Source organism: Manacus vitellinus, unplaced genomic scaffold (genome assembly GCF_001715985.3).
Source record: "Manacus vitellinus isolate BGI_N305 unplaced genomic scaffold, ASM171598v3 scaffold_26_pilon, whole genome shotgun sequence".
Taxonomy (NCBI): Eukaryota; Metazoa; Chordata; class Aves; order Passeriformes; family Pipridae; genus Manacus; species Manacus vitellinus.
In genome coordinates, this window is record NW_021939960.1 from 5,991,075 (window position 1) to 6,008,368 (window position 17,294).

Consider the following 17,294-nt stretch of genomic DNA (forward strand, 5'->3'; position numbering starts at 1 on the left):
CACGTGTTAATTAATCACTACCAGAAAGTCATCTGCCTTGTTAGATTCTGAACTTAAATTGCAAACAAAGGAAGCTTAGGCCCATTATTGTCCTGTCAGCAGTGAACACCAGAAACTTCCTCCCCCTCCTGTAGAAGTCTGAAGAAATTGGACTGTTTGAGCAAGAAATATCCACGTAAGCTCTGCTTTCCAGACATCCAGTCACTCTTGTTATGCTTCTTGCCCCTTCAGAGGTCTAGCTCAACAGCCCCTACATGAGTAGTAACTGCATTGTAAAATACGAGCTGCAGTGGTGTGGGATTGATTTCCTGCTCATCTGTAAGCAATAGTCACTAACTCCGTGGGAGACAGCCCTTCCCACCTCTGCAGGAACTTAAGCTGCACAAAGCTGCACTTTGTGCTGTCCCAGAAACAGTTAAACATTTCAGGTGCAGGGACAGGCAAGTTCAACTCCTACAGCTCTCTCACATGCCCTCAATGCTGTTTTGTCTACAACGAGGACATGGTTTTCCACCTTTTTAGTTAGAAACCTTGGGACCAGCCAAGTCAGAGGCTGCTTGGAGAGCCTTGGGCTTTGCAGGTCATGTGTTTGTTCATGTGGAAGTTGATGGGCTGATTGTGGTGCTTTCCAAGTTTGCCCTGGGATGCTGCAGTAGTCCCTGGATACCCTTAGCATGTCTTGCCGTGAACTGTGTGCTGTAATAATCTGATCTTGAGCCGGGGTGTCAGTGGTACAGTTCATGTCCAAAAGGCCACAAGCATTTATTTCAGTTTATAATCTGCTTCTAGTTGACTGGGTTACAGCAGTAATATGATCAAACAGCAGCTGGAGATCTAAAATAACTTGGAGAGGTTATTTACCCTAGGAATTCATGGAAGATGGCCATTCAAAGGAAGTGAATGACAGCTTGTCCTTGCACCAGGGAAGATGCCCTTCCTGTTAGGTGCCAGCTGAGGTGCTGTGCAGTGTGGTAGGGACAGTCTGGCACTGACCTGCTCCTTGGGAGCTCACCTACGTACTAAGAGGGGTGAAAAGCACTTGCAGCACTAACTGCTACTTGGGTGGATGTACCACCTGGATACAGCTGCTCATCTCAGAACAGGACTCTTGAGAATCCCTGCCTACAAGTGCCAACACTCCTAGTAAGTTAGTAGCAGTATGGTGTGCCAGGGATGCTCAGCACACTGGGGTTCAGTGGATCCACTTTTAGTGCCCTTTTTCCAGGGAAGCTGTGGTGTCCCCTGTCATCCACATGGCAGGGCTGTCTGTACTTGTATCATTCCAGCTGTGCACTGGGAGTGGCAGCTGGCTGGCATGTCACCACAGACTGTGCCATGGCAGGTGCTTGTGAAAGGTCTTTTAAGGATGGAATTTGTAAAGGTACTGCAGGAATTGTGGCGTGTCCTGGCAGAGAGGTTTCAGTATTTCTGTGGTAACCTGTTAGAAGCAATTGATGGAACTCCAGTGCAGAATTCTTCCATTGGCAGACAGTGTGCATAAACCAATATGTGCTGGTGTTTATCCAAACTGGCAAGGCCTCATGAAGACAAAGCAGCTAGACTAGTGAACTGGGTGAGCTTCTGTAACTTGGGGCTGAAGTTTCAAGCTTTCACATGTCGGTGTTTAATACAACTATGCCATGTACTTTCCTGCGCCAACAGTCCAGTAAATCAGTCTGACTTCTTCACCATTAATGGCTCAAATTAATTTATGCTTTTACCTGGTAGCTGCCACAGTCAGCTGAAGCCTTCTTTCCGCTCTGAGGTGTAACATCATTGGTTACTGCCTGCTCAAGTGTCCTGATAGCTGGGACTCAGTAAAGCCTCCCCAGGCACTGAGGTTTTAGGTTTATCACTAAAAACTTGCTTTATAGTCATATTAATCATAAAAATGATGACATGGAGTAGAGAGGGAATTTTAATAGGAAGTTATCATTGATAAAACTTTATCTGCATAATAAATATATGAAAACAAAGGCGCAAATTTGAGCTCTGAAGCCTTCTAAGATTTCCCCCTGCTGCTTTAGGGGCCTCTCCCCTAGTGTGTTGCAGTTGTCTGGAGCTGAATGCCTGCATGAGACAGGTGCTGGGGAGGGAAGGGGAGTATGGCAGTACAGCACTGTGAGTGAGTCCTTGGGTGTGGAGTAGGATTCTTCACTCCAGCTGGTCTACGGTCTTTACCTTCACAGCTTGATATAAACAAAACTGTTTATGCAGACTGCTGAAAAAGTTGGCATTTGAGGGAACAGATGTGCGAGAGGGAGATTCAGGGTTCTGGAGGTAACCTCTGTTGTTGTTGTTTTTACACTTGGCAAGTGTTACAGGAGTACTTTTTAATTGCATAAATCTTAACTTGCTCGTTGCTGCAGTGGTAACCCTGCACTAACAGTCATTTCCCAATGCTCCAGTGCGATCCTTCGGTACCGAGGACCGGCCCACAGACAGACCGGCCCCTCCGAGAGAAGAAATCTATGAATACATTATTTTTCGAGGAAGTGACATCAAAGACATCACTGTCTGTGAACCTCCAAAAGCTCAACATACTCTGCCACAAGATCCTGCCATTGTCCAAGTAAGTTAGCCCAAAGCGTTGCTATAAAGCTGTGATAAAACATTGGTGTTGGAGGACTGGATTTTGGTGAAAACTTATAAAAATGAAGGCCAGTCAGTGTCTCCAGGAATCTTCAGATTGTTTGAAGCATCCTGAATTTTGTTGTAATGTTTAAAATAGCAGCAGCATTAAAGACTTCAGTCAACAAAAGCCAGAACTAGCTGAGAATGCAGGAAAATCATAAAGAGGTAAACTAACCCTTCTGAGCATTTGCTTAAGCTTTAGTATTGCTGTACGTGAAGTAGAGAATCACTGCCAAAGCAAGTTGACTTCTGGACACTGTAAATGGAAATGTACTTTGTCTTGTTACAGTCTTCACTGGGCTCTGCCTCTACATCATCCTTTCAGCCACATGTGCCTTACAGCCCGTTTAGAGGTATGCCACCTTACAGCCAGCTTGCTGCCACCTCTTTGCTTAGCCAGCAGTATGCAGCTTCCTTAGGTTTAGGTAAGTAACAACTTTACTTGCTAGAATAAAGGTTCAGTCCTTGTAATGCACCTACTGTGAAAACAACAGTGACCAATACCCTACTCCTTGCCAAGTGTCAGGCTGTGAATAAGTAGTTAACTTTGTGCAATGATTGTACTACAAGGAGGCCCGTGTTTCACTTACACGTGCACACACACACACACATGCACAGGAAAGAAACAAAATAAATAGCTCAAGTTTCTTTCTGAAAGTAATGTGAATACCTAACAGTTGAGGCCAGTTCATTTTTAATCTGACACACCTTACATGTGCATCACATGTAAAAAGAACTTGTATTCCCAGAGAGGACTGTAAATAAACTGCTCTGGTGCTGTTCTAGAGATTCTTGTACCTCTTTCCAAGTCCTTCAGATGTTTCACTACCTAGTATCTTATCCATATATCTTTGCTCTCTCTTCTTCCCTCTATCTCTTCAGAGAAATTGGTAAGCCCTCCAGCATCAGCAGCTGCTTCCAGCCCTAGTTCTTCTCCGTCTCCACAACCTGTTTCAGAGCCTGACATGTCTTCAGAGCCCCATCAGCTCTCTTCCAAGGGTAACAGCAGTTTGAGGACTCCAAATATTTGGAAGAACTGCATGGCACTTGCAAACACTGTTCTTGTTAACCCCTCCTAGAATGATGGTGCTTATATGGGTAATGCCAGTAGAACTAGTTCTCAGCTTTTTTTGCCTTCCATTACATGAAGTATTACTCCTCCTGTCCTAGAATTACCAATTAGAGAGACAGGAGAAAGGAAAAATCCATGGCAGTGGATCCTCTTGTGTAAGTATCAGGAGAGGGGTGAAGTTTAGTGATGTTAGTGTGCTGCATCCTGTCCAGGAACATGTCACCATAGGGATTGGGTGAGGAATGAATTAACCTTTCCTGGAAAGACAAGCACACTGCTTAAATTGTGGGTGGTCTTGTGGTTAGAGACCCAGGTGGTTTGAAAATTTAGGAGTGTTTCTGTGACTGAGGAAACATCAGGATAGATTTCCTGCATGATGGGGTGTTGTACCTTGTCCGCACTCCTACTTAGTAAAGCATGACTAACAGTAAGCAATTCCTGAGTCCTGGGTAGCTGAGATAACAGTTCTGGGTGCTTGCATCTGTGTGTAAAACATTTAAAGGAGGCTGAGTAGAGATACTAGACTGACCATCCTCAGAGCAGAGAGACCAGGTGCAGCCTGCATTTAAACATGGTAATTAGTTTCATCTGTTTTTAGCTTAAGCATGTATGCTTGTGTTGGCATGAAGCTTTTTACTTGCTCTCTGGTTTTGGCCATCTATCCGTTTCTCAGTATTCTGGCTAAACTTTGAAACTTTGTCATGTTAAACTTGCACACCAGCTTTTTCCTGCTGAATAATCCTTAGGATATGTCTGTCTTCCTTGCAAGTTTTCCAGGTGTACATTAACTGGGAACCTGCATGATGTAACCTACTGGGTATATCTCATGTGGACTTGGGTGACCCAGAAGTGTCAGTGGCTTGGTTTGTGTGTACTCTTCAGCTTTTCACTTTTCTTGCTCTTTTAATATATTCAGTTAAACTTTGCTTCCAAGCGGTTCTTATGCATAATTACATAAACCTGTAGTACTCCAAACCTTCTAATTAAACCTAGAATGCAGTGTTTCTTCTGAGTACTGAAGACTGTCACTTTTTAATATAATTGGTGTAAGGTATACCAAACCATGAAAAGTATTTACATGTTTTGTAGTGTGAATAAATAAGCCTGGATGGAAGAGCAACAGAAGTCTTGGTAACACTTTGGCCTTGACCAAGAAGGAATTTAAAAGGGTAACTTTGAGATCCTGGTCTGGTTTCAGGTTTTCTTTGTCTGAAAGCTCTAACAATAAGCAATGAATTTGAAGAACCTCTAAAAGCAGCTTACAAAAGGGGATATAGCTGAGGTGCTTAAGTGTTTGCTGCAAGACTTTTTTGACAAAGTGGGGAACTTGCTTGAACAGTTTCAAAATGATGGCTTTTTGTTTCAGATGTAACTGTTATCATATAAAGTACAATCCTGCATAACCAAGGATACACCTAGAAATTATATTTTGGTATAAACTGTCTGAGAGACTGACCTGGCTTGGTTATCTGATGTTTGTCTAACTTGGTTTAAGAAATAAAGGGGTAGATTTCCTGGTACTAAGGCTCTGGATTTGAGAGCCATGACTTGTGTGGCAGTGGTGCCTTACCTAGAGTATGTGGCACTGAAACTTAGCCTGTAATGATTCACACTCAAGGCTTTGAGTAATTCTTGACCAAACTGTTTCTCCATAGAAGTGGGCAGGGTTTGAGTGGTGTTGGCACGTTTTCCAAGAGGCACTTAGTCACTGGGATTTTTTCCAGGTGCTGGCTTTCCTTCTGTTCACCCAGTCCGCAAAAGCCCCATGGTGGAACAGGCTGTTCAGACCGGCCCAGTGGACAGTGTGAATTCCCCAAAGCTGCCCCCAGTGAAGGTGACTCCGGGGATTCCGCGTGGTGCCCGGCAGGTTCCGCCGGCCAACAGCAAGGCGAGCGGTACGTGAGCACCACCTCAGCTCTGAGGGCTGGATCGTGGCATCCTGCAGGGGTGCACTGCAGGACCGAGCTGCTTTGGGTTTGTTCTCCTGCTCCTTTATTAAGTTTATCCTTCTTGTTTAGTAGATACAGTTCAGGCAACACCTGTGCAAACCCAAGGACAGGTGAATGATGAGAACAGAAGACCTCAAAGGAGAAGATCGGGTAGGTTAAGCTGACACTGAACAGTCATGTTATCATCTAAAGGCAAGTGGTGGTAACTTCAGGGAAGGATTATCTGACAGAAGACTGAGAGCAAAATAAAGCTTGATAAGGCTTTGGGTATCCAGAGATGCTTCCTTAACAAAACAAGTTCTGGAGTGTTCAGAAGTTCAGAGTGTTTCAGGGATGGAATTCTAGCGGTCTTTCTAGAAAACTGAAGTTATGTTGTAAAAATCGATGCTGTGAGTTGGCAGCAGCAACTGGATTTCTCTGAAACCTCAAGTATTTTTACTGGAAAGGCCAGTCTTGTTTAAGACTTTCTGGAGTTTTTATAACAGAGAGGAACTATGGAGCTCTCACTTCCATAGAGCAGAGATCTTATCTCACAATGGCAGTTTAAGCACAGGTCAGAAGAAAGTGAAATTCAAGGAGATGTTTCTGCCCAAGCAAAATGAGAGAAGACAGGAAACAAAACTTCAGACTCTCAGGTCTTCAAACTAATTTGTGTGTAGAACAGTTTATAGCTTTTCCTAAAAGGAGTGGATAGTGTTTCAGTTGGAAACCAGAAGTACAATATGAAGTACAAGCTCCCTTTGTGGGTAGATGAGCCTTGGGTGGATTTTCTGAAAGCTCCTCCTTTTTGCCATCGTAACAAGTCTGTAGGGTGGTTACAGTGCTGTGCTTGCAGGTGAAAGGCAGACAGGAAAGATAGTTTTCCCCACTTCCCTCAGATTTTCCTGCTGTAATAGCTGTTCTGACTTCCTCTCTGCGCTCTGGAAGGAGAGTCAGGTGCACTCTGTCTTAATGGTAAGACTGACATCCAGGAATGCTGCTCAGAAAGTTAAAGTGTTGCTGTAATATGTCTTCTACAGCCAAATTCAGAAGTTGCTTTCAAAGAGGTGTGGCCTAACCACAGGACTGGAAGCCAGAAACTCCTGAGTTCTATCCCTGGTTTCCTCTGGTCTTGAGCAAGTCATGTAACCTCCCTGTGCGTTACCCAGTGTTTAAACTCTCCTGCTTTCAGGAAACAGGAGAACCAGAAACCGTTCTAGAGGACAAAACAGACCAACTACTGTGAAGGAAAATACAATAAAGTTTGAAGGTGACTTTGACTTTGAAAGTGCAAATGCACAATTCAACAGAGAAGAACTTGATAAAGAATTCAAGAAGAAACTAAACTTTAAAGGTTTGTGTCTTCATTAAATATGAATTGCTGAGATAGTAAACACTGCATAGACAAACTCATTCTGAGAAACTGCATGATTACATCTCAAATCTTGTTTGAGGGAGCAAGAGAACAGATGGCTCTGCAGTGTGCCTCAAGGAAGTGTAATACATTTCATTATCTTCAGATGACAAAGCAGAGACGGGGGAAGAAAAAGGGGACCCTGGAGTGGCAACCCAAAACAATGATGGTAATGCAGAGGAGGATCTGCTGGGGCCCAACTGCTATTATGATAAATCCAAGTCTTTCTTTGACAACATTTCTTCAGAACTGAAATCGAGGTGAGTGTTTTCTAAAGGCTTGGTTTTTAAATGGAATTTTAGGCATAAAATTCTAAACATAATCTATATGACATGGTTTAAAAGTATTTAAAATTTTCAGAATGCAAGAAATTCAGCAAAACAGGATTTAAAAGGGAGTATTGCCATGCATTTGGTGGCTCACAAGTAATCCTAACCAGCCTTCATGCAGTGGGATCAAACAAAAAGCATTTCAGCTCATAATGATGCACTTGCCTAAACGATGATACAGGAATTTCCAGTTTTGTTTCCCAGTACTGACTTTGAACCCATTGATTTTAAACAAATTCCTTATCTGGTTCGTGGGAGAGGAGGCATCAGGGTCATGCTGTGCTGAAGGTGCAGCTGGCAGACAGGAGTGAGCTAAGCCTGGAGCTGGGGCAGGGAGGAGGTCAGGTCTGGCTGTGGAAATGCATTAAGTTAAATGTTGGGAATATGAAGGGAAAAGCTTCAGCTTTTACTGCTGACACTGATGTTATCAAGTGCCTGGAGAAGTCAGACATCCCTTCAGTGTCAGCATGAGGGATTCCCTTGGCAGTGTTTCTGCAGAGGGCTTGAATGTGTGCGCTGCAGCTGGCTCTTGGTGCAACTCAGCTCAACGAAACTGGGGAGTTGAGGCTTCCTGGCTAAGTGAGCTGGTGGCTCTTGAATGTTTGCGTTGAACCTGAACACAGCCTTGTTCAGTTCCAGGCGCACCACGTGGGCTGAGGAAAGGAAGCTCAATACAGAGACGTTCGGAGTGTCTGGCCGGTTCCTTCGTGGCCGCAGCTTTCGAGGTGGATTTCGAGGTGGAAGGGGGAGTGGAGCAGCAAGGAGAAACCAAACCACTCACAGAGCTGGTACTGGCAGAGTGTAACTTCAGAGGCAAGTGCTCTAGCAAGAGTAAATACTGTCTCTGAGCCAGGTTTGTCTCTTATTCCTTACCTGAACTGTCTGTGCAGCCTCTTTTGCTCTCCAGTCTCATGGATATATCAAGAATTGTTCCTTACTGGATCTGATTGATCTTTCTGAGGAGGATAGGAGTGATTTAACCTGGTGTTTAACATGCTGATTGTGCTGTTGATTTCTTGGGCTCACCTGTCTGAGAAAGCAGGAGCTGCTTGAGCTGATCCTTTCTAGCTAAGCATTTCATTTGATACAGGGGTGTGAGTTTTGCTGCTTTTATTTCTCTTGGGAGATGATCTCCATGATATCAAATCTAATTCTACCTCTTTTCCAAATAGGTTTGAACATCTCTCCTGAGAGGGTGAAACTGTACATAGAAAGAAAACAACCAACTGCTGCACTAACGTGGGAAAATGGTTCATATTGTTTACTGTCTCAGCTCAAGTGACAGAACTTCATGTACTACTGCTTATATTCTGGACTTATTTTTGGACCAGCAACAGTCAGCTGGAATATTCTTTGGAAGAGGGAATGTGTTCAGGGGTACCTTCTTCAGGGTGTCTTTTTGTTTTTTGTGTGTGTGTATTTTTTAAGTGCAGACTAACTTACACAGTTCTTCTTTCTGGGTCTCTCAAAGGCTGCTGTAGTCTAAGCTCAAAGTCAGACTCCTTTTCTGAACCCTGGAGAAGATAAATCATGTTGTTTTAACACGGAACCAAAGCTCACTCAAAATAAACCAGCTACAATTTGTTTTGTTCTGAGTAACCAAATGAATTCTTTGGTGCTGCTGGTCTCACAGTTCTTGGCAGCAGGTGTGAAGCAGCACTTGGTATCTGAAGGAATGGATTCCTGGTGCTGAGGAGTTGTGTATATTGTCACTTGGGAATACTGGAGTGTTGATCATGTAGTAGTGTAACTGACTGTACAGCTGTTTGTGGGCTGGTGCTGGGCTGGAGGTACTGCAGAACCGAGGCTTTCCCTCAAGCTGAAGGGGGTTGGGAATGCCTCGGGGGCTTGGAGCTCCTGGATGGAGCATGGGGATAGTGTGTGGGACGGGAGCAGTGAGTGTCCCCTCGTGTGCTCAGTGCAGAGTTTTTGGCAGTGGAGACCCAAAGCTCTGACCTGTTGCCTCGGTTTGTACCTCACTGGAGGCAGCACCAAATGCAAACAGTTCTCTGTACTCTAGTAGACTGTGGTGGAACACTTTGGAATGTTTTCATTCAGCTAGGGATGGAAGTCCATTATAATGAAGCTTAACAGATGGGCATGTTTAATTTCTTTCCTCTATACCCCCATACTGTAAATAGTTTAGTTGTTTTTTCTTTTGTTTTTAAAAATCTGTATGTGGGGAGAGGGCTGGGAGGGAGGGCTTACCTTTGTTTGCATGAATAAGTGGGTTAAATTGCTATAGGCATGTGTCCCGTTTTTGGTTGGTAGGGAATTTTGTTGAAAAAGCACCTTGATGACTGAACCCCTTACATAGCTCGAGTTTTTTAGTTATGCATTGACCTAGGTTACTGTAAAAGCTTGGATTTATTTTTGTAGGACTTTATTGCTAAGAATTAGAACATAGCAGTGGGGCTGCTCTTTGGAGTAATGTAAATTGTAATTATAATAAACATGTAAATGTTTAATGTTTCCCTCCACCTCTGTTCTGTGCATAGCTCAGTAACATCACTCCCTCCGGTAACTTGCCGGGTGCCTGTCCTTGGGGCTCTGTGCCAAGCTGGAGAAAACCTGGCTGCAGAGCTCTGGCAAGCCTGGGAAGTGCTACACAGCACTGGAAAAGGGCTCAAAACACCCAAATCCAGGCACTGCTCCTTGTTAATGTTGCCCTGGTTCCTGTGCTGGGGGATCAGCTTAATGAGGGTTCTGTTACCCCAGCCTGTGTGGAGATGAGTCCCTGGGCTGCTGGGGCTCACCTGGAGCCTGCTGCAAGTGCAGTGCTGCTGCTGCAGGACCTGGGCTCAGCTGTGAAACAAGGGGTGCTGAAGGGGCTCTGGAGCTGCTGAGAGCCTCTGCTTTCTCTGCTGCTGAAGCAGCTAGTGTGGCTCCAAGTGTGGAGATGGAATCGTGCTGCCAGTCCATTGCCCTGCCAGAGGTGGCTGAGGCAAACTGAGAAATCATCATTGCTCCTGTGTAATCACCACGTAACTGTGCCTTTTTATTTGAATGGCAGCAATTCCCTTGTTTCCACAGGAAAGCCTCAGATCCCAGGCGTAAGACACGTCATTGTTACTGACCATTGCTGAAGTTTGTGTCCTATGGATGAATTTGTTCCAGCCTCTGAACCCAGTGTCCTGATGTCTGGGAGCAGTGAGGGAACGGGTTGCTGTGGCTCAGCCCCAGTGCTTGTTACCCCTGAGCCTTTCTCCCCAGCAGCACTCATCCCTGTTGAAGGCTGCTCTGGGGGCTGGGCTGCAGCCCTGTGGGCTTCCCCAGGGAGGATTCCCAATGAGAGGAATGATTGTGGTGACTTGTACAAGGAATCAAATGCAGCTTTTTTAACTTCAAAGTTCCAGTCCAAGGGCTGATGAACAAAGTGACACAGTATTCCAGCATCTCACTTTCTCCAGCTGATGGGGTCTAATGCTTCCCTGAGCAGTAGCGGGGCTGCTGCTTCCCTGTCCTTGACTCCTGCGGGATCCTCTGCCCACACTTTGCTCTGCAGCCTCTCTCTGTAAACAGCTCAGTGGTGTGAGAGCCCAGGGATTGTGTGAGTGCTGCTGCAGGTTTGTGTTTGCTGCCTTGGGCTCCTCCAGTCCTTGAGCTGCAGAACAGATCCTGCCTCAAGAGCAATGTGGTTTCAGTGCACAGCAGCAGCTCCCTGCAGCCCTGCTCACACAACCACTGGGACTGGGAACAATCATGAAACAAGAGCTAAAACCAAGTCCAGGTGTAAGGGGTAGAGAGGAAGTATGTGAAGGCAAAAATGAAAGGAGTAGAGCTTTATGGTTCAGCTCTGTTGTATGTAACAGTGGGTGTAGTTCTTTAGTTCCCGGTGTATGAATCCCCTCGTGGGCAATCACAACAGCAATGCTTTATTCTGACCCACACCAGCCATGCACAGTCGATGGAAGCACCAAGTCATGCAATTCTGCCCTGGGGATGTGCCTGCAGCAGTGGCTTCTCCTGCTGACTCCCAAAACAGAGCCCCACCATCTCTGTCCCATCCTTCAGCAGTAAAACACACACCTGCTGTCACAGGCTGCTGCAAGGCCTGTGTCCAGACTCAGCCCTTTCACCTTGATGCCATTTGGGCTTTTTCTTCCCTAACTCCTTATTAGTTCTGTCAAGGCCATAACACAACCCTCAAGACAGCTGCTTAAAAAAACACAAAGGGAGACGCTGAGAACTGAGACAGTGCGGAAAAGAACCATTAAACAAAGTGAAGTGTCCAGGGAAAAACATGCAAGCAAAGTCTCTGTCCTTTAATGGGTTCTGTTCTGTAATGCTGCTGTTCTGTAGCCAAGCAAATCATCCTGGGTAATTAAAATCCAAGGAACAGACAGATTTTTTTTAAATAACAGCTTTAAAAAAAAATCAGTAGGTTTATTGTAGGTCTCAAGAGGGCACAGTATGAGTAAGTGGAATGCCTACATGTCTATACAGAAAAACCCATCACTCGAATTAAAAACAAGCAGCTAAGCGGTTGCATTTCATTCATCATGATGTTTTCTTTTGTTTTTTCTTTTCGTTTTCTTCCTTTTCCTTTTCAATTTCAGCGACATACTTCTCAATTTCTTCAGGGTTTAGGATCTAAAAGAGAAACACAGGTGACCCTCAAGATACCAATAAACTTAGAGGCATTTATGGAAGCGATTCTAGTTCTGCGACGGGAAGAACGTTAACTGTTTACCCGGAGGCAGGTACCTGCTGCAGACACAACAACATTCCTTGGCCACTAAGAATAAACTGAAGTATTTGTCAGTGCAGAATATGAGATTAAGGGCTGGGAGTTAAGGCAGATCAACAAGGACAGTATCAGAGGCAGGCTCAAAGGGAGAGAAGCAAACAAAGGCCTTACCTTCAGCGGCTGCTCCCGTCGCATGACCGCCAGCTCGATGTTCTTCCCACCAGACTGCACCACCTGAGAGGCACAGGGAGGCATTAGCAGCATGGCCAGTAATTCATTCCAACAAAGCCCTTTCAGGTCTCCTTGGAAGGAGAACAGAGATGGATGGGGAGTATTTCACTCCTTAGCTCTAAGCTCTTGATGCCAGCAGCAGTGTGACTCTCAAAACACAAGGGTCTTCACACTGGTGCCAGTGCCCTCAGTGGCTGGAGAACACCAGAACACCTCAGCCCACCACCTGACCTGGGATATTTTCTATACCTTATAATATTCAGTGTGTGGTTTCACACATCTTTGGTGCCCAGAATTGAAGTCTGTTTTCCTCCTCAGAACTGCTGGTAAGTTCTTCTGTGTAAACTATGGATATTGTTACGCCAGATATTCTGAACCTTGACTTTAATTCCACACCCACAGCAAACAGCTCTCACAGATCCTTTGCAGTACTTCCCTGGGACAGCCACGAAGATTTTCCCATATTCACATGTAAGAAGTGAATCTGGACACCCAGTGAAAAGCCACACAAGGGATGTGAAGGAGCCTCACCTCGAGAAGAGCCTTGATGACAAGTTTAATAGTCAGATCATCCGTTTCAATGGCCTCATCAGTGTAGTTCTTCTCCAGGAACTCACGCACAGATTTGGCTCCTCTGCCAATGGCATTAGCCTGGAAACATTAAGGGGAAAAAGACAATGAATGAGATTTTAGAGATTTCATTTACAGTATAAGCAAGAAATACAAGTTGTACAATTACATAATCTGAAGCCGTTTTGTGATCACCGTGTATTTTTCAGGAGGCTGAACATCTTGCTTCCCTCATGTCAAACACAAAGAGAGTTGTCACACACAGGTGGGTTGGTTTTGGGGTTTTTTTTGGGAAGCAGGAAGAGGTTTCCCAAGGAAAGCTGAACTGCAGACTGCAACTCGCAGTACATTTGATCATTAAGGGTTTTTGCAGCTGTGAGCCAGTACCATCTGGCCAGCAAGATCTCCTTTCTACACCAGTCCCTCTTTAAAGGGAACATTAAGTCACAAATATTTCATCCCATGTCTACAAGAGACTGAACCAACTCACCTTCCAAGCATGGTATGTGCCAGAGGGGTCGGTCTGGTACAGCCGTGGGGTCCCATCAAAGTCAAAGCCCACGATGAGGGCAGAGATCCCGAAGGGCCTGCGGCCATTGCTCTGCGTGTACCTCTGAGCAGGAAGGACAGACACTCACTCAGAAGCAGTTCTGAAAACATTTCTAGAGTGCAAAGCAGACACTGGAGAAGTCACAACCAGAAATACTTTTAGCTGGCTCTCTAACCAATCTCCCTGTTAAAGGCAGGACTCTTTACCTCACAGAACCTTAAGGGGGGCAAGTGAGGGGTGGTTCCTGTCCAGCCCCTGTTCCTACCCCTGGTGACAGCTACCAGAACCATCTCCCTGGCTGCTGGGTGGTGCTGACACAGCCAGAGCCACTTCTGCAAGTCCTGCTGTGACACAAGCATGCTTAGGAAGCCAAAAGAAAGGATGAGGACACCTGAACACAAAGGCAGTTTTCACCAACAAGTTGCAACAATTCCATGCAGGGCAGCTCCGTGGCTGTTCGGAGGTTACACTGGAGCCTGTGCCACAGCACTCCTGTGACACTGTCAGCAAAGTCACTGCCACGTCACACACCAGGAGCAGGAGGGCTGACCTGCAGCACTGTGGCAGCAGGAACTGGGCCAAGTGTGTGTTTGTAACAGTTTGAGAGAAATGGTGGATGTGCCAGAACAAAGACACAAATGTGAGATTTACTGTAAAGGAACAAAGTGAAACTTTGGGAAGTGGTGCCCTGCTCTGGCAGACCAGTGATTATTACAAGAATCACACTATTACATCACCACTGTACCAGCACATGGCTGTGCATAAGTAAATTAGATTTTATCTAATCCCCACTAGTGGCTGAAAATCAGTTTAATACACTGGCAAATAAATCATTTTCTCACAGAATGCAGCTGGGCATATTTTGACACTGCAATTCATTTTAAATTCATGAATATCAAATGTAAAACAATTTAAGTACTGCACCAATTTGCTCCCCTCTTGCCCCTCCCTGCAATGGCTTAGCAGGAGGAAAAACTCCAGGGAGCCATGAACAGGTTTGACAGTAACCCAGTCCCACTGTTCTGGGAGTGAACTGGAGATGAGCAGAGTGTTTCTGATGACATAATACAAGTAGCTGTGCTCTCCTTACAACCACTAATGAATTTCTTTATCTTGGGACGAACAAACCCCCAAAACCAAACAGCACTCTTCTATTGCTACAAGACCCATTCCCAACACACATCCACAATGTGGTTTTTTGTGCTCATTTTTACCAGGTGAGTAGAATGAGGCCAGGACAGACATTGTACACACTTTGTCTGAAGTGTCAGATATTACACACATTATAAACTACACATTACACGTACAAGTGGTATATTATGCATAACATCAGCTAACTTCACAATTACACATAACATCTGTAACACAACAGGCCAGGACACATTTTTAAGCACTTCTGTGCAGGCCAAAGTACCTGTTTGAGGCTGGCAATGTAGCGTGTGATGTACTCCACGGTGACAGGGTCCTCCACGGTGAGCCTGTGGCTCTGACACTCCACACGGGCTCTGTTTATGACTATCCTGGCATCAGCTGTCAGCCCTGGAACGACAGCACGTCCTCAGAGTCATGAAACAACCCCATAACACAACCAGTCTGGCCCCACAAGGCCCATGGGGTCAGTGAAAACAGCAAAGGAGAGCTCACGCTCTCAGGTTTGCTAGGCAGGAGCACTTGTAAGGCAACAGAAAGTGGCTGATGTACCAAAATAACTACAGGACTCAGTTTACAGCTTCCACGTTTGAGTTAGAAGATGCACATAATTCTGACCCAATGGGAATATTACTGACAGCATTCCATATCCCAGCAAATCAGCAACCTCATTCTCACACACATTTATTCCTCAGGCAGTCCCCCATCAGCCAGTTTTATCTGCCCAGCAAATCTTGTCTAGTTGACAAGGTTACAGCAGCACAATGTTAGCTGATAAAAAGGAGCTAACATTGAAAAAACATTAAAAAGAAACTTCTTTCTTATTTTACTTTTTAGCTAATGCTGCCATTTTCAGTTTACAGCCTTGTTTTTATTAGAGAACTTAAGTTTGTGACACCCCCCCTGCATATATCCCAGCCCTTGGCTAAGGCAGCAGGGCAGGGGAAGGAGCTGAGCCTCTCACTCCTGCACAATAAACCTAAACCCCATTGTTTTACTCAGTTAAATCAGATCTCCCCTTAAAAGTATTACTAACACAAAGAGTCTAAACTACTTGAAGAGAAACCTCCTGAAACACATTTTCTCTCAATCTATGGGGTTTTTTTAAATTTTCGGACCTCCTGTTTCAGCTTTGAACAATGGAATTCAAGGCATGTGGAACTAGAATATTTATGCTTCAAATCCAGAGCTGTTCATGCAGAAGAAGTCTTCTGAACTAAAACAGAGGAGCTTTTACTTTGGTTTATGCATTTCCTGTCATCAGATAATTGCCAGCCGCTATCCATACACCAGGCTACTTTTATAATTAGGAGCTGTGGAAATAAACTGCTTCTTACAGTCCTTGGCCAGTTATGCCCAGTATTTTATATTCTCAGAATCCACAAACACACCCAAAGGTGCCCCAATAAGTGCCAAAAACCCTGAAGGGACCATTTACCTGCAAAAGCCATGCAGACATTGTCATCCAGAGCACAGATCTTCCGTACAGTTCTTTCATCCTGGAGTTTTGCCACAGACTTCTTCTCCACACCAAGGACAACAATATCCTTCCCTCTTACTCCAACCTTCAATGCATGAAAAGAAGAAGTAAAAGGAGTTAAGCAGGTCCAGAAATCCCAGTAGGCTTTACCTAAATGAGTAGTAAATACCCAACACAAATCCCCCACTGTAACCAAGGCAGGATTTAATTTCCCATTCATTGCCTCAACCAGGAGGCAGAACTGATGTAACAAATATTGCACTGGATTTCAGGGTGCAATTTCATCATCAGTTTATACCAATTTAAATCCCTGTGACTCCCAAGAGGTATGTTCCAACTCTCCTCCCCAACTCCACCATCAGTGTTTCCACAGCCACAGTACCAGGACCAACAAGGAAAATCCCACCAGTCCAGTGGCACAGCTCAACTCAGAGCCCAAACCACTGAACATCAGATGAAATAGCACCTGTAGCTGCCTGTCAGTAACTGCCCTAATGTCCTAATTTATACTTTGAATACACCTTTTGCAACACCACGGAAGAAGAAAACCGCCTGACCTTTCACTCCCACTGTTTCTCATAAGATTACAGGAATCATTTTTTCTTATGGCCCTACTGTCAGCATGTTACAGAAGTTTCCAAAAACATTAAGCTCAACAAGAGACAAGACAGAAGTGGGTTATACTGGATGTCGGCTCCACTTTTAAAGTATTTTTAATTCGTGGGAAAGGAAAGAAGAGCCTGTTTGGCACTAAGTCTTCTTAGATTAATTCCCATCCCAAAGGTGGTACGTTTGCTTTTTGCTGTTGGAAATTAATACTTATTAGAATTAAAAATACAATTATTACTTGTTACAATTACGACTTGTTGTTAATAATACGATTATTATTACAATATATTGAAATTATTAATATAATGTCATTTGCAAATTAATACTTTTTTTCTCCTCCCCCAAATGAAATAAAACTTCCACTGAGCAAAAGCTTGGGACAAGTGGAAACTGCGAGGCAGAAAAGTACTTCTGCTTGCCTTTACCGACACGCTTCCCAATCCACTGGGAATCTGCATCGTGAACAAGCACAAAGCACCACTATTTTCACCACATACAGATCAACACAGGAGAGGATCCCTAGAGGCCTGTCAGGGCTCCTGAGCCCCACACACCGCGGAGGAGGTAGCGATGGGCTGTAAGGCAGCTCCATATGCGGTATCCAGCCCGATGGACCGCAGGGAATGTCACTGAGAGCC

General features: G+C 44.8%; 2 protein-coding genes across 2 annotated transcripts; one reads left to right on the plus strand and one right to left on the minus strand.

The window, feature by feature from the left end:
* Positions 1-2,408: 2,408 nt before the first annotated feature.
* LSM14B (LSM family member 14B) lies at positions 2,409-9,849 on the plus strand. Its single transcript, XM_018073837.1, has 9 exons — positions 2,409-2,572; positions 2,924-3,059; positions 3,517-3,633; positions 5,431-5,601; positions 5,725-5,805; positions 6,827-6,988; positions 7,155-7,308; positions 8,011-8,190; positions 8,550-9,849. Exons 2-8 carry the CDS (start codon positions 2,990-2,992, stop codon positions 8,180-8,182), a joined length of 927 nt encoding a protein of 308 aa, XP_017929326.1. The 5' UTR covers positions 2,409-2,572; positions 2,924-2,989; the 3' UTR covers positions 8,183-8,190; positions 8,550-9,849.
* A 1,768-nt stretch (positions 9,850-11,617) lies between these two features.
* On the minus strand, positions 11,618-16,282 carry PSMA7 (proteasome subunit alpha 7). The gene is made up of 6 exons (XM_029960315.1): positions 16,006-16,282; positions 14,833-14,957; positions 13,359-13,481; positions 12,830-12,949; positions 12,239-12,301; positions 11,618-11,970 (listed from the first exon to the last, which is right to left on the minus strand). Exons 1-6 carry the CDS (start codon positions 16,265-16,267, stop codon positions 11,878-11,880), a joined length of 786 nt encoding a protein of 261 aa, XP_029816175.1. The 5' UTR covers positions 16,268-16,282; the 3' UTR covers positions 11,618-11,877.
* Between the last annotated feature and the right edge of the window lie 1,012 nt (positions 16,283-17,294).

Coding starts and splice junctions, on each gene's coding strand:
- PSMA7 (XM_029960315.1), bottom strand. CDS start 16,267: ATGAATGGGAAATTAAATCCTGCCTTGGTTACAGTGGGGGATTTGTGT. Junction 14,958..16,005: donor TGTCTGCATGGCTTTTGCAG/GTAAATGGTCCC, acceptor CTGTCGTTCCAG/GGCTGACAGCTGATGCCAGG. Junction 12,950..13,358: donor GCACATACCATGCTTGGAAG/GTGAGTTGGTTC, acceptor TAATGTTTCCAG/GCTAATGCCATTGGCAGAGG.
- LSM14B (XM_018073837.1), top strand. CDS start 2,990: ATGCCACCTTACAGCCAGCTTGCTGCCACCTCTTTGCTTAGCCAGCAG. Junction 3,060..3,516: donor TGCAGCTTCCTTAGGTTTAG/GTAAGTAACAAC, acceptor CTATCTCTTCAG/AGAAATTGGTAAGCCCTCCA. Junction 7,309..8,010: donor TCTTCAGAACTGAAATCGAG/GTGAGTGTTTTC, acceptor AGCCTTGTTCAG/TTCCAGGCGCACCACGTGGG.